General features: G+C 38.0%; 1 protein-coding gene and 1 pseudogene across 1 annotated transcript; both read right to left on the reverse strand.

Moving 5' to 3' along the window:
* Positions 1-483: 483 nt before the first annotated feature.
* LOC111162131 lies at positions 484-1,433 on the reverse strand (annotated as a pseudogene).
* Positions 1,434-8,875: 7,442 nt separating this feature from the next.
* On the reverse strand, positions 8,876-9,814 carry LOC111138846 (olfactory receptor 4F3/4F16/4F29). Its single transcript, XM_022490755.1, has one exon. The coding sequence runs from the start codon at positions 9,812-9,814 to the stop codon at positions 8,876-8,878; it is 939 nt and encodes a 312-aa protein (XP_022346463.1).
* Between the last annotated feature and the right edge of the window lie 10,343 nt (positions 9,815-20,157).

The following is a 20,157-nucleotide window of genomic DNA, read 5'->3' on the forward strand; positions in this document are numbered from 1 at the left end:
CCAAAGTAGGGGCTGGGTGGCTCAGTCAGTTAGGTATCTGCCTTTGGCTCAGTTCATGATCCTGTGGTCCTGGCATTAAGCCCTGCATGGGGCTCCATGCTCATGAGGGAGTCTGCCTGTCTCTCTCCCTCTGCACCTCCCCACCCCTGCTCATGCTCTCTCTCTTGCTCTCAAATAAATAAAATTTTTTTTAAAAGGGAGAGAAAAGAAAGCCAGAGTAGCAATACTTATTTCATACAAAATAGACTTTATTTATTTATTTATTTATTTATTTATTTATTTATTTTGGCTGGGTAGATCATACTTTATTGGTGTTCATAACAATGTAGGGCTCTCCAAGCCTCTCCCTTTCTTCAAGGAGTGGAAACTATGGAGGTTGGGAGATTCTCAGTGTTTGGGGATGAGTTATGGCAAATACTTCCCAGCAGCTGAGGGCCTCTCTCTTCCTCTTGCTTTCACTGGGGGTGGTGGTTTAGAGGGCTCTTACTCCCTGAAGGCCATGTGGATCATAACATCCACCACCCAGTTGCTGTAGCCAAATATACTGTCATACCAGGAAAGGAGCTTGACAATGTGGTCACTGAGAGCAATGCCACTCCCAGCATCAAAGGTAGAAGAGTAGGTGTCATTGTTAAAGTCACAGGAGACAACCTGATCCTCAGCATTGCCCAGGATGTCCTCGAGGAAGCCATCGGATGCTTGTTTTACCACCTTCTTGATGTCACTCTATTTGGCAATTTTCTTCAGGAAGCAGGACAGATCCAAAATTGACACAGTGGGGGGTAGAAATATGGAAGGCCATGTCAGTGGGCTTACCATTTGGCTCAGGGATGACTTTGCCTTACAGCCTTGGTGGCACTTTAGAAGCAGAAATGGTATTCTGGGCAGCCTCTTTGGCTCATGCCATAGCTTCCCCAAGGGTCTGTCCACAGTCCTCGGTGGCAGTGATGGCACAGACTGTGATCATGAGTCCCTCCACAATGTCAAAATTGTCATGGATAACCTTGGCCAGAGGGACCAAGCAGTTGGTAGTACATGAGCTATTGCCCATCACAAATATGGGGGCATCTGCAGAAGGGGCAGAGATGATAATCTTCTTGGTCCCACACTTCAGATGAGCCCCAGGCTTCATTGTGATGAAGACTCCAGTGGACTCAACAACATACTCAGCATGAGCATCACCTCACTTGATGGTGAGATTTCACTTATCAAAGTTGGAGATGGGCTTTAAGTGATGACAAATTTCCCATCCTGAGCCTTAACTGTGCAATGAAATTTGCCATAGATGGAATCATATGGAACATGTAGACCATGTAGTTGAGGTCAATGAAGGCATCACTGATTGTGACAATTTCCACTTTGCCAGCATTAAAAGCAGCCATAGTGACCAGGTGTGCAATATGGCCAAATCTGTTTACTCTGACCTTCACCATCTTGTCTCTGGGTCATGGCTAGCACTGCACCAGAAAATGTGGCTGTCTGCTGAGCATGGAGAGGCAGAGACCCAAGATAAAATAGACTTTAAAGGAAAGACTGTAACAAGAGATAAAGAAGGACCCTATATAATAATAAGGGACATTCCAATGGGAAGATATACCAATCGTAAATATTTACACACACAATATAGGAACACCCAAACATATAAAACAATAACAAATGTAAAGGAACTAATCAATAATAATACAATAAGAGCAGTGACTTTAACATCCCACTAACATCAAAGGACAGATCATCAAAACCAGTAACTGGGTGCTTGGGTGACTCAGTCGGTTGAGTGTCTCTTTGTCTCAGGTCATGATCCTGGGGTCCTGAGACTAGGTCACACATTGGGCTCCCTGCTCAGTGGAGAACCTGTTTCTCCTTCTCCCTCTGCTCCCCACACTCCTGCTCTCTCATGCACTATCTAAAATAAATAAATGCTTAAAAATTTAATAAAATTAACAGGTAATCAACAAAGAAAGAATGGATTTTGATCACACACTGAATCAGAAGGACTTAACAAATACATACAGAACATTCCATCCTAAAACAGCAGAATACACATTCTTCTCAAGTGTACATTGCACATTCTCCAGAATAGATCATATATTAGGTCACAAAATAAGCCTCAACAAATTCAAGATCAAAGTCATACCAGGGAGCTTTTCTTTCTTTTTTTTTTTTAAGATTTTATTTATTTATTTGACAGACAGAGATCACAAGTAGGCAGGAGGCAGGCAGAGATTGGGGGGAAGCAGACTCCCTGCCAAGCAGAGAGCCCAAAGCAGGGATCAATCCCAGGACCCCAAGATCAGGACCTGAGCCAAAGGCAGAGGTTTAACTCACTGAGCCAGCCAGGTGTCCCCCATGCAGCTTTTCTGACCACAATTCTATGAAACCAGAAGTCAACCACACAAAAAGTGTGGAAAGACCACAAATACATGGAGGTTAAATAAATAACAAATGGGTCACCCAGGAAACCAAAAAAGAAATTTAAAAGGCACATGGAGGGCGCCTGGGTGGCTCAGTGGGTTAAAGTCTCTGCATTTAGCTCAGCCGCATCAGGCTCTTTGCTTGGCGGGGAGCCTGCTTTCCCCGCCCTCTGCCTGCCTTTCTGCCTACTTGTGATCTCTGTCTGTCAAATAGATAAAAATCTTAAAAAAAAAAAAAAAAAGGGCACATGGAAACAAATGTAAATGAAAACACAACAATGCAAAACGTCTGTAATGGGGGCGCCTGGGTGGCTCAGTGGGTCAGTCGGCTCAGGTCATGATTCCAGGCTCCTGGGATCGGGCCCTCCATCGGGCTGTCTGCTCAGCAGGGATCCTGCTTCCCCCTCTCTCTCTGCCTGCCTCTCTGTCTACTTGTGATCTCTCTCTCTCTCTCTCTCTCTCTGTCAAATAAATAAATAAATAAATAATTTTTTTAAAAAAATGTCTGAAAGACAGCAAAAGCAGTACTAAGATAGAAGTTTATAGCAATACATGTCTATCTCAAGAAACAAGAAAAAAAAACAAGCTAATTTTATACCTACAGGAGCTAGAAACAAAACCTAAAACCAACAGAAGAAAGGAAATAATAAAGATTGGAGCAGAATTAAATGATACTGAAACTTAAAAAAATATACAAAAAAGCTGTGATCACCAAGACAGCATGGTACTGGCATAAAAACAGACACATAGACCAGTGGAACAGAGTAGAGAGCCCAGATATGGACCCTCAACTCTATGGTCAGTTAATCTTCGACAAAGCAGGAAAAAATATACAGTGGAAAAAAGACAGTCTCTTCAATAAATGGTGCTGGGAAAACTGGACAGCTATATGTAGAAGAATGAAACTCGACCATTCTCTTACACCATACACAAAGATAAACTCTAAATGGATAAAAGACCTCAACGTGAGACAGGAATCCATCAGAATCCTAGAGGAGAACATAGGCAGTAACCTCTTCGATATCAGCCACAGCAACTTCTTTCAAGATATGTCTCCAAAGGCAAAGGAAACAAAAGCCAAAATAAACTTTTGGGACTTCATCAAAATCAAAAGCTTCTGCACAGCAAAGGAAACAGTCAAGAAAACAAAGAGGCAACCCACGGAATGGGAGAAGATATTTGCAAATGACAGTACAGACACAAGGTTGATATCCAGGATCTATAAAGAACTCCTCAAACTCAACACACACAAAACAGATAATCATATCAAAAAATGGGCAGAAGATATGAACAGACACTTCTCCAATGAAGACATACAAATGGCTATCAGACACATGAAAAAATGTTCATCATCTCTAGCCATCAGGGAGATTCAAATTAAAACCACATTGAGATATCACCTTACACCAGTTAGAATGGCCAAAATTAGCAAGACAGGAAACAACATGTGTTGGAGAGGATGTGGAGAAAGGGGAACCCTCTTACACTGTTGGTGGGAATGCAAGTTGGTGCAGCCACTTTGGAGAACAGTGTGAAGATTCCTCAAGAAATTAAAAATAGAGCTTCCCTATGACCCTGCCATTGCACTACTGGGGATTTACCCCAAAGATACAGATGGAGTGAAAAGAAGGGCCATCTGTACCCCAATGTTTATAGCAGCAATGGCCACAGTCACCAAACTGTGGAAAGAACCAAGATGCCCTTCAATGGACGAATGGATAAGGAAGATGTGGTCCATATACACTATGGAGTATTATGCCTTCATCAGAAAGGATAAATACCCAACTTTTATAGCAACATGGACGGGACTGGAAGAGATTATGCTGAGTGAAATAAGTCAAGCAGAGAGAGTCAATTATCATATGGTTTCACTTATTTGTGGAGCATAACAAATAACATGGAGGACAAGGGGAGTTAGAGAGGAGAAGGGAGTTGGGGGAAATTGGAAGGGGAGGTGAACCATGAGAGACTATGAACTCTGAAAAACAATCTGAGGGGTTTGAAGCGGCGGGGGGTGGGAGGTTGGGGGAACCAGGTGGTGGGTATTAGAGAGGGCATGGATTGCATGGAGCACTGGGTGTGGTGCAAAAACAAGGAATACTGTTATGCTGAAAAAAAAAAATATATATATATATATACAACAAATCAATGAAACCAGGAGCTGGTTCTTTGAAAAATATCAAAAAAATGGATAAAACTCTAACCAGACTTATCGAAAATAAAAGAGACTCTCTGGTCAGCAGGGACTCTGTTTCTCCCTCTCCCTCTGTGCACTCGCTCTCTCTCTCTCAAATAAACTTATAAATCTTTAAAAAGAGAAACAGAGAGAGAGAAAGGACTCAAAAATAAAATCACAAACGAGAGAAGCAAAAAAACACCATCACAGAAATACAATTATAAGAGAATATTGTGAAAAACTATATGCCAATAAATTGGACTACCTAGAAAAATAAATGGATACATTCCTAGAAACATATAACCTCCCAAAACTGAAATGGGAAGAAATAGAAAATTTGAAGAGACTGACATCCAGCAAAGAAATTGAATCAGTAAACAAAAAAAAAAAAAAAAAAATCCAAACAAACAGAAGTCCAGGACCAGGAGGCTTCATCAGTGAATTCTACCAAACATTTAAAGAAGAGTTAATACCTATTCTTCTCAAATAATTCCAAAAAATAGAAAGGAAGGAAAACTTCCAAAGCCATTCTATGAGGCCAGCTTACCCTCATACCAAAACCAGATAAAGAAACTACTAAAAAAGAGAACTGCAGGCTAATACTTCTGATGAACATAGATACAAAAATCCTCAACAAAAAGGTAGCAAACTAATTCCAACACTACTTTTTAAAAAATCATTCACCATAATCAAGTAGGATTTACTCCTGTGTTTCAGGGGTGGTTCAGTATTCACAAATTAATCAACCTGGTACATCACATCAATAAGAGAAAAGACAAGAACTATATGATCATCTCAATGGATGTAGAAGTATTTGACAAAGCGTACCATCCATTCATGATTTAAAAAAAAAAAAACACCTCAACAAAGTAGGTTTAGAGGGAATATACCTCAACATAATAAAGCCATATGTGAAAAACCCACAGCTAACATCATCCTTAATGGGAAAACCTGAGAGCTTTTCCCCTAAGGTTGAGAACAAGACCAGGATGTCCACTCACACCACTTTTATTCAACATCGTACTGAAAGTCCTAGCCACAGCAATCAGACAAGAAGAAGAAACAAAAGGCATCAAATAGTAAGGAAGAAGTAAAATTTTCATTACCTGAAGATGACGTGGTACTATATATAGAATACATGAAGGATTCCACCAAAAAACTGCTACAACTGATAAATGAATTCACTAATGTCACAGGATATAAAATCAACATACAGAAATCTGTTGCATTTTCCTATACCAATAAAGACGCAGCATAAAGAGAAATTAAGAAAACAATCCCATTCGACCAAAAATAAGATCCAAGGAATAAACAACCGAAGAGGTGAAAGACCCTACTCTGAAAATTATAAAATACTGACAAGGAAATTTAAGACAACACAGAAATGGAAAGATATTCCAGGTTCATGGATTGGAAGAATGTTGTTAAAATGTCTGTACTACCCAAATCAATCTATATATTTAATGTAATCCCAATGAAAATACCACCAACATTTTTCACAGAGCTAGAACGAACAATCCTAAAATTTATATGGAACCAAAAAAGCCCCCAAGTAACAAAAGCAATCTTGAAAAAGGAAAACAAAGCTTGGGGCATCACAATTCTGGACTTCAAGTTACATTACAAAGCTGTAGTCATCAAAACAGTATGGTACTTGCACAAAAATAGACACATAGATCAACATAACAGAATAGAAAACCCAGAAATGAACCCACAACTTTATGGCCAATTAATCTTCAGCAAAGCGGGAAAGACTATCCTAAGAGAAAGTCTCTTCAACAAATGGGTTTGGGAAAAAACTTGATAGCTATATGCTAATGAATGAAACTGGACCACTTTCTTATACCATACACAAAATATATTCAAAATGGATGAAAGACCTAAATGTGAGACAGGAAACCATAAAAATCCTAAAAGAGAATACAAGCAGTAACTCCTTTGACATCAATCATAGCAAATTCTTTCTAGATATTTCTCCTGAGACAAGGGAAACAATAACAAAAATAAACTATTGGGACATCATCAAGATAAAAAAGCTTCATTATAGCAAAGGAAATAATCAAGAAAATTAAGAGGCAACCACCATAATGGGAGAAGATATTTGCAAATGATATATCTGATAAAGGGTTAGTATCTAAAATCTATAAAGAACATATCAAACAACACCCAAAAAATAAATAATCCAGTTAAAATGTGGGCAGAAGACATGAACAGACATTTTTCCAAAGAAGACATACAGATGGCCAACAGACACATAAAAAGATGTTTAATATCACTAAATATTAGGGAAGGGCAAATCAAAACCATAGTGTGTTGGAGAGAATGTGAAGAGAACAGAACCCTTCTGCCCTCTTGTTGGGAATGTAAATTGGAGCAGCCACTCTGGAAAAATGGTAGAAGTTTCTCAGAAAATTAAGAATGGATCTTTTGAAGGGGCCGGGGTGGGAGGTTGGGGGAACCAGGTGGCGGGTATTAGAGAGGGCACGGATTGCATGGAGCACTGGGTGTGGTGCAAGAACAATGAATACTGTTATGCTGAAAAGAAATAAAAAAAAAAAAAAGAATGGATCTACCATATGATCCAGCAATGCCACTTACAGGTATTTATTCAAAGAATACAAAAACGTTAATCTAATTTGAAAAGATATATGTACCACTACATTTATTGCAGAACTATTTACAACAGACAACATATGGAAGCAACCTAAGTATCCATCAATAGGTGAATGGATAAAGAGGATGTGGTATATATAAACAATAGAAAAACTACTCAGCCACAAAGAAAAATGGAATTTTGTCCTTTGCAACAATATAAAGGGACTTCAAGGCTATTATGCTAAGAAAAATAAGAGACAAATAGTACATGGTTTTACTGATATGTGGAATCTAAAAAAAGAAAAGAAAAAAAAAGCTTAAAACAAACAAAACAATATAAAACCAAACTCACAGATACAGAGAACAGATTGGTAGTCACTAAAGGGGAAGTTTGTTGGGGGGTGGGTGAAATGGGTGAAGTGGGTTAATTGTATAGTGATGAAGAGTAACTAGACTTTTGGTGGTAATCACTTTGTCATGTACACAGATGTCAAATTATAACACTATACACCTGAAACATCTCTAATGTTATATACTAATTTTACCTCATTAAAAAAAAGGAAGCTGAAAAACCTCTAAAACTCTGATAAATTTTTTTTAAAAAAAAACATAAGCTACAATAGACAATGAAAGAGAGGAAAATATTACAAGTCTTACAGATACTTCATAATAAGAAAATATTAGGAACAACTTCTCTAATAAATTTGAAAACACAGATTAATATACAAATTTCATTGAGGACACAAGCTACCAAAAATTGGATTTCTAGTTGAAAGCCTTTCCACAGAGAAAACTGAAAGCCAAAATGACTTCTATAGTGAATTTTACCAAATATTAAGAAAGAAACAATAACAATTCTACAAAACTCCTGCAATAAGTTTAATACAAAGAGATATATTCTATAAGGTCAGCATTACATGCTAATACCAAACCAGCAAAATCATTGTTTCAAAATCCAACATCCATTCTTCATTTTAAAAACTTTCATCAAATTAAATAGAAAGGAATTTCCTCAGCCTGATAAAAAGCTTCTACTAAAAACCTACAGCTAGCATCATACTTAATGGTGAAAAACCAAATGATTTTTCTCATAAGAATAGAAACAGTCAAGAATGTCTACCCTAACCACTTGTATTCAGCACTAACTCTTTGATGTAGCAAGTACAATAAGGCAACAAAAATGAATAAAATGATCCATACTAGAATATGAGAAGTAAAATGTCTTTATGCACTGAAAACATGATCATCTATGAGGAAAATACTACTTACTCTATAAAAAACAAATAGAAGTAAAAGATTTTGCAAGTGTTCAAAATACAATGCCAATAAACAAAATATCTATTATATTTCTACATATTAGCAATAAGCAATTATAAATTAAAGAAAAAAGACCATTTAAAATGGCACCATAAATTAAAATAGGAATACATCTCAAGAAAGATATGTAAGACCTGTTCACCAGAAACTATATAACATGGCTGAAAGAAATTAAATGAGATTTATATATATAGAAAGATACACTCTTCTCCTGGCTCACTTTTCATAAGGAATAAATACATTCATCAAGTAATAATTATGTTACAGCTGTGACAACACTCATATCAATATTGGATGTCTCAGGTCTTCTGAATCCAAAATACCAAAGACAGAAACAAAAGGCTACACCATGATTAGTGAGAAGGCCTTATATTACCTATGAGATCTTCCTGTAAATCACTAGCTGTCTGCATACTCTCTTCATTGCTGCCTTCATGTCCTTATTTCTGAATGTGTAGATGACTGGATTCAGAAAAGGAGTGAGAACTGCATCAAAAATAGCAAGAAATTTGTCCATCTGTGAATTGGGATGTGGCCATGTATAGACAAACATGGTTGGACCAAAGAACAAAAGGACCACAGTGATGTGAGCTGACAGTGTGGAAAGAGCTTTGGACGAACTGCCTGAGGAATGTTTCCAAACAGTAAACAGGATGAAGACGTAGGAGATGAGGAGTATAGAGAAAGAGCCAACACAGATAAATCCACTGTTGACAGTGACCATGAACTGCAATCTGTAGGTATCTGTACAAGCCAGTCTGAGGAGACGAGGAAGGTCACAGTAAAAGCTGTCTAATACATTAGGACCACAGAAGGGTAAATTAACAATAAATGCTAGTTGGAACAGTGAGTGTATTAGGCCAAGAGTCCAAGCAGCAACCAGAAACAAAATGCACATCCGTGGACTCATGATGGTCAAGTAGTGCAGAGGTTTACAAATGGCAACATATCTGTCAAAGGCCATGGCAATGAGCAGCACCATCTCCACGCCACCAATGACGTGGATGAAGAAGATCTGGGCAATGCAGCCTCCAAAGGAGATAACTTTGCGCTTTCTGAAAAGATCATAAATCATCTTGGGTGAGGTGGCAGAGCAGGCCCCCAAGTCAATGAAAGAGAGACTGGCCAGTAGGAAGTACATGGGGGAATGTAAGTGAGGATCGATGGTCACAGAAAACACAATGAGGATGTTTCCAGTCATGCTTGCCACATAGAGCACAGAGGAGAACACCAGGAGAAGAAGCTGGATCTCCCATGAATGAGTCAGTCCCAGAAACACAAACTCAGACACAACCGAGTGATTCCCTCCATCCATGAATCCAGCCAACTCGGCTGCCGCTGAAATGATGAGAATTAAGAAAATGAAAAAGAAAATCTGATTATGGAGATGATAATAGGTCATAGAACCACCAATGTTTCAATATCCTTATTATGAATGAAAAGTATATAATTATCTACTTTCTCACACATATAAAAACAAATCATCACACATGAGCTATGACACAATTTAAACCAAACTTATGACAAATTTAAACCAAAACTCTGACTGCAATGTTCTGTTCTCAAATTAACAGATTAGGCATGGACATGGATACATGAGTATCCATGACATAGATTAACTGTGCAAATCACTGCTGATATTGATTATTCCTCATTTCTAACATATTCCATCTTGCTTTTATGTATATTCTCATAATCCACTTCTCTCCCCAGTTCGCTCTCACAATTTGCCAATAAAAGTAGGAATAAGAGGGGTGCCTGCGTGGCTCAGTTGGTTAAGCATCCAACCCTTGATTTTGGCTCAGGTCATGATCTCAGGGGCGTTCAGATCAAGCCCCAGATCGGGCTCCATGTTTGGTGTAGAACCTGCTTAGGATTTTCTCTCCCTCTCTCTCTGCCCCTCACCACCCCTTGCTGGCACACTCTCTCAGAAAAATAAATAAATAAATAATAAAGAAAAATAAAAGACAAAAAAAAAAAAAAAGGTAGGAATGAGAGGAAAGTATGATTAACAAGTGGAATGTTACCTGGAGTGAGAGGTGTTTGATATAAGAGTTGAGACTGATGTTAAGACAGATTGAGATTGAATAAAGAGACTGGGGTATGTGAAACTGAACAGCCCACAAATGTAGCAGAACACTTGTTATATGGATTCTACTACAAAACAGAACAAATATTTTCCCATCACATTGTATTATGTTCACTGTCCTGGGTACCTCTAGTTTCCACACAATTTTTCACAACTACAAAGCCCTAAACTAGCCTCAACATTCAATAAGAATTTCATAAGGAGTCTAAGCCACCTAAAGATGTAAGGCTTTCTCCACACCTAATATATGCACATTTTAAAGATTTCACCAGTTTCTGCTAAGGTGCATGCCTAAAGTGGCCACCAAGTGTGCAACATATCTTTGCAAACAGCTTTTCTCTGTCCACACTCATGAAGGTATTAAAGATCAGCACTTGGAATTGCTGGGATACTACGTTTTAATTCCTCAGTGTCTTGGCCTCCCTTTGGTATGTACTTTTACGTCCACGGACATCCCCTTGCCCTTTAAAGTGCCCAGTATCACCTGCAGGGTAACATGTCGTGATATGTGGTATTATCCTGCTTACTTTGACTGAAATCCACTCAGATACTTTATCTTCAAGGCAATTTGGATTTCATATTTTTGATTTATGACTTAAAAATAAGAACGTCGGGGTGCATGGGTGACTCAGTGGGTTAAAGCCTCTGCCTTCGGCACAGGTCATGATCCCAGGGTCCTGGGATCAAGCCCCGCATCAGGCTCTTTGCTCAGCAGGGAGACTGCTTCCCCTTCTGTCTCTGCCTGCCTCTCTGCCTGCTTGTGATCTCTGTCAAATAAATAAATAAAATCTTTAAAGAAAATAAGAATGTCAAATATTAATAAGTCACACTTTAGGAGAGATGAGTTTTCTGATCTTGAACCATAAAATACCAAATGTGACACTGGACATGCAATCCTTTAATATGTGTAGCAGTTACATGTGAAGTGGAAAGTGAGTAGAGAACAGTGCTAAATGTTTCTTTGTGTCCAGGTATCTACCTCAGTCAGACCCTATAATAGTTTCTGAGAACAGTATTAATGAGGTTATTTTAGGAACTGATGAAGTACAGTAGAAAAGTATAATGATATCCTTCATATTTGCAGCTACAATTCTAGACTTTCCCACACAGAGGAAAAACTGACTGATGCCTTCAGTCATCCCAGACTGCAAAACTCACAGAAACGATCACTGTGTCCTGCCCCTAATTCTGGGTCACCATAGCTGGCATTAATCTCTCCTTTCTCACCTACACACAGTGATTACACTGTTATCTGCTGAGCTAACAGTCTACAATCTCAAGGTCACACTTATATTACCAGAAACCCAGGGCCTGGAGTAGGGGGCACTAATGCTACTCATCAGGGCAGAGAAAGATAGTACCTCAAAGGAATAAAAGGATGAATCATTCATGGGAAAGTGATGGAGGTACTGGGGAGGGAGTCAGGAAATTCAGTCAAAGCATTGATGAGGAAAGCACATGTCCCCAGTGTAATAAGAGAAATTCTCATGGACTTATATAAAGTCTATTCTGTCCAACTGGTTATCACTCAGATGAAAAACATGAAACCCAGCAAAGTAAACTGAGTTTTCAAGATCCACACAAATGATGGTCTGGGGACCAAAACTATGTTTCTTGATTCCTATTCCAAAAAGAAAATTTCTAGAGGAAGCAATTAAGTAAGAGAAAGCAAAACTCAAAACACTGATTTTTTTTTTCCTGGTTAAAACCAAACCAACCAGAAACACTCAATACAAAATGTCCATTATAATAATGCAAACTGACATTAATTAAATTACATAAAATGTGTACCCAATTAAAGATTATTTGACTAATACAATAGTAAATTATATCTGAAAAGTGATTATTCATTGCAATTATGATTTGTGTACTCTTTGTATTTTGGTGGTTATGTAACCACTCACTACAACAGTAAAAAACTTAACATAATGTTTCTAAAAAGTCCATCCTTTGGTCTTTCTAAATTTTTTTTCTTCTTTCTTTTTATAAGTAGTCTCTACACCCAACATGGGGCTCAAATTCATGACCCAGAGATCAAGAGCCACATACTCTACCAACTGGTCCAGCCAGGCACCCTAATCTCTCTAAATTTTATTATCTTCAAAGGTTAATTCAAATCCCAAGTATTTTTGTAGCTCTTATTGACAATTTTCCTTCATACTGATGATTTATTCTTTTGCTAACTCCTATAAGTGAAAGAATTAAGAAAATGTGGAAAAATACATAAACTGTACACACAACAAATACAATCTAATGTGATATACAATACATGCCAAGTGAATACTAAAATAAATATGTGGTCATTTGGGCAGAGAAAGGGAAATGTGTTAAAAACATTCAAAGGCAGGGGAGCCTGGGTGGTTCAGTGAGTTAAAGCCTCTGCCTTCGGCTGAGGTATAATCCCAGACTCCTGGGATGGAGCCCTGCATCGGGTTCTCTGCTCAGCAGGGAGCCTGCTTCCCTCTCTCTCTGCCTGCTTCTCTGCCCACTTGTGATCTATCAAATAAATAAATAAAATCTTTAAAAAAATAAATAAAAATAAAATATTTTTTAAAAATTCAAAGGTAGAAGATGACTTGTATCAGCAAGAGGAGATGGGTAGCAGATAGCTACCCCAAGAACACAGATACTGATCTGGCACTTTAAGAATTAGAACTGAATAAAGAGAGATACACAGTATGTGAGAAATACCTTGAATTATGTAATATGAAAGTAAATTTTCATATTAACTTTTAATACTACCTATCATTATGCATGTGTGTATAGCCCAGGTACATACAGAAAGTCAGTAGATAGTTCTTGATTGAGAAGTTAGATTAATAACCCCCAGCTGTAGTAAGGCAATGCCTTCTGGTCAATGATCTTTACTATTTTTTATTCTCCTTTCTTGGTAATCTTTTCCAGTCGTTTTAACAGACATAAGGGGAAATTTCTCATTTAAAAACTTATCGTACCATAACTAATAGTCTCTCAGTAAGAAGGCACCTAAGGCTTTACGGCGTACTTCTTGGTGAGGATTAAATCATATTTAATCTTCAAGCCTATAGCCAGCACTCAATTTATTTTCCTGAAGTCTGTGGAATAATCTGAGATGCAGAAAAAAAATAAAGGAGACAGAAAGGAGAAAGAATGAAGATTTTAAGTGTGGGGAATATGGGGAAAGGGGTAAATCAGGAAAGATACGTATGACAAAGGACAAAAAGAAACCACCAAGAAGAAAGAAAAAGAGCTGAACAAGGTTCAGAACATATGAAATATGAGAGCCAAGGTTTCTGAGAACCCAGGTAAGTTAAAGAGAACATCGATCTCTCACCTTAAATTCACTGATTCAGGGCTGCTCCTGACTTTGACACTGGGTTGCATTTAAGGAAGGCAGATTGCTTCTATTACCTGCCCTGTCAGGCTCACAGAGTTTCTGTGAAAATCACAGATGATAATAAATGGAAAGACTGTCTTTTATAGTGTACAATGATACAGATAAGTAATTCATTATAAAATTTTTACTGTTTTTGTGACTTGAGGAGCTTAATCATATACTAAACAGGAGAAGGAGACATACAGAACAATAGACAAGAGGCAAGTGAAATTCTCCCCACTGTGTGTTTCTGTGTGTTCTACTATCACAGGAGGGTTCTCTGTCCAGTCAACTTCTGCTTCTGAGGGTCACAGTACAGTTATTTCCAAAGGTGGTGTTCTTCTACATAGTGTAGTTATCACACGGCTATATGCTCACTTTCAAAACTCCAGAGATCATTTCCAAATTTTCATCTCTATATTCTTCAATCCTAAAAATACAAAAATTCACAGATTGCCTTTTACACATTACAGTAGAATGATCAACAGCTTGGGCTTTGATGACATTACAACTCACTTGCTACGTGAGCATGTCAAATTTACTTGACCTCTCTGAACTTATTATCATTACTAATGTGGAGATAATAATACTTCCTTATAGGGTGTTGTAAGAAATAAATGTTATAGGTAAACTTACCTGACTCAGTACCTATCACACAGTGTGGCACAATAAATGTTATCTATTACATGCTGAAGAGTATGTACATGACTGACTTTCAAGTACAGAACACTATTCCTCAAATTCTGAAACTTCCATTGTTCTACTAGAACTAGTTTTAGGCAAAGCTTCTAAATCTACACTCTCATTTAATCACTTAAGCATATTCCCAAATAACAACTTTTCTCCTTAGAGGAAATCAAAAACTAGTCAAAGACTGCCTAAGAGATGCAGGAAGGAGCTCTGTGTTCTGACTAGGCTGTGATCCTTCTACCACTGCTGTCCCTTCAATCCAAAGTCATAAATTTCAATTTAAAAAATTTTTTTTCTGACCACCACAGATAACACTGGGTACTTTCCTTGTGGTTAGTGGTAAGAGGAAAGAGGGAATGGAAAAAAGACCAAGGCAGGTGCTTCAAGAAATTTCTGAAGGATGTGCCCATCCAGACTCACATTTGTGTTGATCTGCCAGGAAAATAGACTTTTCTTTCAAACTGCCCTTTTCATAAAGCATATAAAATTCTTTAGTTTTTACCTCCACTTTAGTTGTATAATGGAGAAAGCAGAGGTAGTTTATGCATATTTTAGTTAGAAAGTTATTCAAAACCAAAGTCTTGATATTATGTTCTATTCCCCATTCTTCTCACTTATTCATTTGATTAAAGTGAATTTGCTTACTATGTGCCAGAGCTCAAGCCATACCAGTGTTGTACAAAGTCAATCCTCAGCCAACATGAATATAAATATACTTAAGGCATTTCATGATACATGTCACAGAAGTGTAATACATGAGGAGAGTGAAAAAAGGTAACTATAGTGATGAGAAAAGGCAGCATAGCAGATGTGACATTTGTGTATCGCTTCAAGAATTGGCAAGTATTACAATACACAAACATAGAGTCTAAAAAAGTTATTTCAAGCAGATGCAAAATATGAAAAGCAGATACATTTGTTGCTCAATGGGTTAATGGTGAAGCATGCAGATTATCTACAGAATAGATATTGGTTTTGCAGAATAAAAAAGTAACAGAGAAAGATGATAAAGATTAGTTTGTGCCTGACACTGGGAACTAATATAGATATTAAAGAATTATGAGACAAATGTAGGGAGTCAATGAAGAGGGTGCAAGGAATTGGTGACAAGGCCAGTAATTAGGGAAGATGCTCCATCTGTAAATGTGATGGGTCATTTGGAGGAAAGAAACAATGGAGGTAAATACTCCTTTAAAGAGAAAGCTGAAAGGGACACCTGGGTGGCTCATTTGGTTGGGCTGCTGCCTTTGGCTCAGGTCATGATCCTGGGGTCCTGGGATCAAGTCCTGTGTTGGGCTCCTTGCTCGGCGGGGAGCCTGCTCTTCTCTCGGCCTCTGCCTGCCACTCTGCCTGCTTGTGCATGCTCTCTCTCTCTGACAAATAAATAAACAAATAAAATCTTTAAGAAAAAAAAAGAGAGGATGCTGAAATAAAGTAGATCAAGGGAGATATACAGATGTACTAAAACTATAAGGTTTTAGCTTTAAGACTGTCAAGTCAGAAAATAAAAGTATTAAGAAATACATGAAAAAATTGCTGACTCTTTAAAGTTGGAGTGAACATGAGGAGTGATGTCAAATATGACACCAAGATTCGGGAATGGATAAATAGGACAATGGTGGACTCATTTTTAAAAATAAGGAAATTGGACACAGAATTTGTGGGGATAGAGAAAATAGATGATCACATTTCTATTAAACAGTTGGAGTTTCAGATACTAGTGAGATGTACAAGTGGAAATATGAGTCAGGATGTGTGGAAAGGAATATAGGTCCAAGATATAATTGTATAGTAATCCATACGAGTAATAACTGAATGTACAAGAGTGAATGAATTCCCTGAAGGAAAGAACACAAAGAAAAAAAAAAAAAAAGCAAAACCCAACCATATAGAGAAGTCATAGTAATAATGTGAAAGGAGACAAAGGAGCCAACAAATTAGGCAAAAGAGTCTCAGAGGTAGTATAATCAGTGGAGAGCCAAAGAAGCCAAAACTGAACTGCTCGTCAAAATGAAGGATGAAAACAGTAAAAAAAAAAAAAAAAAAAAAAAATTGAGATACCAATTTACATAAATTTTTCTGCTTTGTAAGTGGGCAGTTTGGGCCTGGTATATCAAAGGCACACACTGTAAATATCAAACAGGTTCATTAGCAGATAAATAATATAATAAATGACAGAGAATTGTCAGAGAACGGATGAATAAAATGTCTACCCCATTAGGGGCTAGAAGAAAAAGTTTTCAGAGAACCTATATGCCACTCTGTTGTGACTCATACCCTCAATATTCAGCAGCTTGACATCAATCAAAGAACTGTAACCATTTGGATGAGGGCGGAGCATTGGAATGCCTGGTGAAGCACACGTTTAAAAAAAGGGATGAAAAGTTTCTGGACACTGAATAGATGGATCAGGTGGCCAAGCTGACCACAGGCTAGAAAGAAAGTCACAGAGACTGAAAAAATAACTAAAAGCAAAGCAAAACAAACACAAAGTCAGGGCACCTGAGAGGCTCAGTTAGTTAAGCATCCAACTCTTAGTTTTGGCTAAGGTCATGATCTCAGGGTCATGAAACTGAGCCCCACATCAGGGCTCCATGCTTAGTGGGGAGTCTGCTTGAAGATTCTCTCTGTCCTTCTCCCTCTGCCTCTCCACCCCTCCCCAGTAAATAAATAAATACATCTTTTTTTTAAAAAAGCCAAGGTAAAACTGTTAGGAAACATGGAAAGGAAGACAGTCATACGATAAACTCTGAGTCTTCCATGATATTCTTCTACAGCTTTATTCTTTTCTTTGGGGGCTAGATGTACACTTTCCCCTACTCATACCTTCAGCTACCCATACACAGTGACTATCTTTCACGGGCCTCACTCCTGTTCCATCCTCCTTCTCTAGGATGCCAATAGCAACATGCCACATAGAAAGCTGACATCATGGTGAGTTGAGGAAAACTTAATCCCTGGAACATAGAAACCTTGGTTTGCTGATTTACTCACTACAGATTTTATTTCTGTCCCTCCCACTTACCTGTTTTGCCAAGAAAATTAAGAGAACAGTATCATTAAAGATTCGGATAGATTATGTTCTCCCCAAATCAAAGGGATCCTATACAGGATCATTATAGACACTCAAAATGGCTGTATAAAAACAGTCAGAACAGCAGTTAATTATATCCCCAGGAGGTAGTGACCAAGTAATGCTGCAGAGATTTGGGATTGCCAAACTGAGATCACTTGGCTTAGGGAATTATTGCCTATGGTTGTTTTGGTTCTCCCAATGTAGCCAAGCACAGAAGCTATTAATAAGAAAAAATGAGAGGCATTTCGTTTTCTAACAACAAAGAGATCTTTGCCATTTGTTAACTTTAAATCTTTATTTTATGATGACTAAAGTTGAATTCAAGAGCAACAGTAAAAAAACTATCCTTTGACAATTTTTAACCTTTTTATCAGGTTGATTACCTCAATAATATTCAACTTAAACAAGAATATATTTAAAAGTATGAAGAATAAAAGAATAATACATGGAAATAAAACCATTATTATATTGCATGAAAAAAGTAGAGAGAATATGTAAGAAAATGAGAGTTAAATTAACTTCAAATATAGTGTTTTTATACATACTCTACTGAATCCTCACAACCACACTATGAAGCACATGTTGCCACCTAATCTCAAACTATTTTTCATCTAAAATTCACACATATTAGAAGTTTGGTCTATATATGAATTTAAGACAGTCCCAAAATTTTCTTCTTTCTCCTACAGCTAACTTCCTTAAATTACTGAAAAGTCAATATTACACAACATATTCATGAAGCACCTATAATCTTGAATCCAAATTTCAGACAAATACAAGAGCAAAAATAAAATTGTTAACCTCAATTATGTAAATAAATTCATACTTCCAGACTAAGAGTTCAAACTTGAGATGCTTCTTCTTTCCTCTTTCTTTACAGCAGAAGAAACAAAAATGTAAACTCCATCTACTTAGAAAGGCTGGGAGGGATGCCTGGGTGGCTCAGTTGGTTAAGCAGCTGCCTTCGGCTCAGGTCATGATCCCAGCATCCTGGAATCGAGTCCCACATCAGGCTCCTTGCTCATCAGGGAGCCTGCTTCTCCCTCTGCCTCTGCCTGCCATTCTGTCTGCCTGTGCTCGCTCTCTCCCTCTCTCTCTCTGATAAGAAAGAAAGAAAGAAAGAAAGAAAGAAAGAAAGAAAGAAAGAAAGAAAGAAAGACTGGGAAATAGATCTACAATTCCAAACCACAATGTGTTAAAAACAAAAAAAAAAAAAAAAAAACTTTATGTGCAGTAAAAATTGAAACAGGACAGGAGTGAACACCAAAATAAAAATCATGCCACCTAAGATCCTAAACTAGTCACTAAGCTCAGCGGTCTCAAAAAGAGATGGATACACTTGGAACAAAACCAGTGATCTTTACTTTGAACAGAAACATGGGAGTGTGTGAACATTCACTCGACAGAGTGACTGAGGAAAGGAATTTAAAGGGAAAGACACAGATACAGCACCTTTAGAATAAGTAGACCATGTGTGGTGGAATGAAAGAAAAATCAAGGCAAGAGGAGGTGGGAAGCAGCAAAACACTTGACTATTCCCATTATGCAATGAGAAGAAAAGGATAAACCATAAGGCAAATGATCAAAATTAACAAATATGGCTGCTCTGAGCCAGTAGTTAGCCCAAGAATCCAGGAGAGAATCATCCCAACAGGTGAGAGATGATTTGGAGACAACATTGCAAACTCACCTGCCTTCTATCACATCTCACTAAAACCCCTAGTTCCTCCACCACAGTATCTTTTTAAATTTCTAGCATATTCAATATTAGATTAATAATTGGGATGCTTGGCTGGCTCAGTTGGTAAAGCATGGGACTCTTGATCTCAGGGTTATAAGTTCAAGATCCACATTAGGTATAGAGATTATTAAAAATAAAATCTTAAAATAATAATTAGATATGCATTATAATAATTTCATTATATGGGCACCAGGGTGGCTTGGTTGGCTAAGCAACTGCCTTCCACTCAGGTCATGATCGCAGGGTCCTGGGATCGAGTCCACATTGGACTCCCTGATCAGCAGGGAGCCTGCTTCTCTCTCTCTCTCTCTGCCACTCCCCCTGCTTGTGTGCTCTTGCTCTCTCTCTGTCAAATAAATAAATAAAATCTTTAAAAAAACAAAAACAGAGGGGGGACAAGATGGCAGGGAAGTAGGAGGAGGCGCCTTTTCAACCTGTACCCTAAAGTGAGCTGATTACCTACCAAAGAACTCCGATCACCCATGAAATCAGCCTGAGATCAGAATTATACACATCTGGATCTCTACAGGGGCAGAAGACGCCAGTGGGCAGGTGAAGCGGAGTGGGAAAGGCCGACTGATATCGGAAGATAAACAAAAGGGGGAGGGAGCCACCAGAGGTGACCAGTTGGAAAGTAATACCCCTAATACAAGCGAGAGTGCCATGCGTCTGGGGACCAGCATTAACTTGGAGACTGGTCGAAAGCA

Source organism: Enhydra lutris, unplaced genomic scaffold (assembly GCF_002288905.1).
Source record: "Enhydra lutris kenyoni isolate GAN:26980312 unplaced genomic scaffold, ASM228890v2 scaffoldscaffold4, whole genome shotgun sequence".
NCBI classification, from domain to species: Eukaryota; Metazoa; Chordata; class Mammalia; order Carnivora; family Mustelidae; genus Enhydra; species Enhydra lutris.

Bases quoted from the DNA above. Each gene is read 5' to 3' on its own strand.
- LOC111138846 (XM_022490755.1), bottom strand. From the start codon at position 9,814: ATGGATGGAGGGAATCACTCGGTTGTGTCTGAGTTTGTGTTTCTGGGA.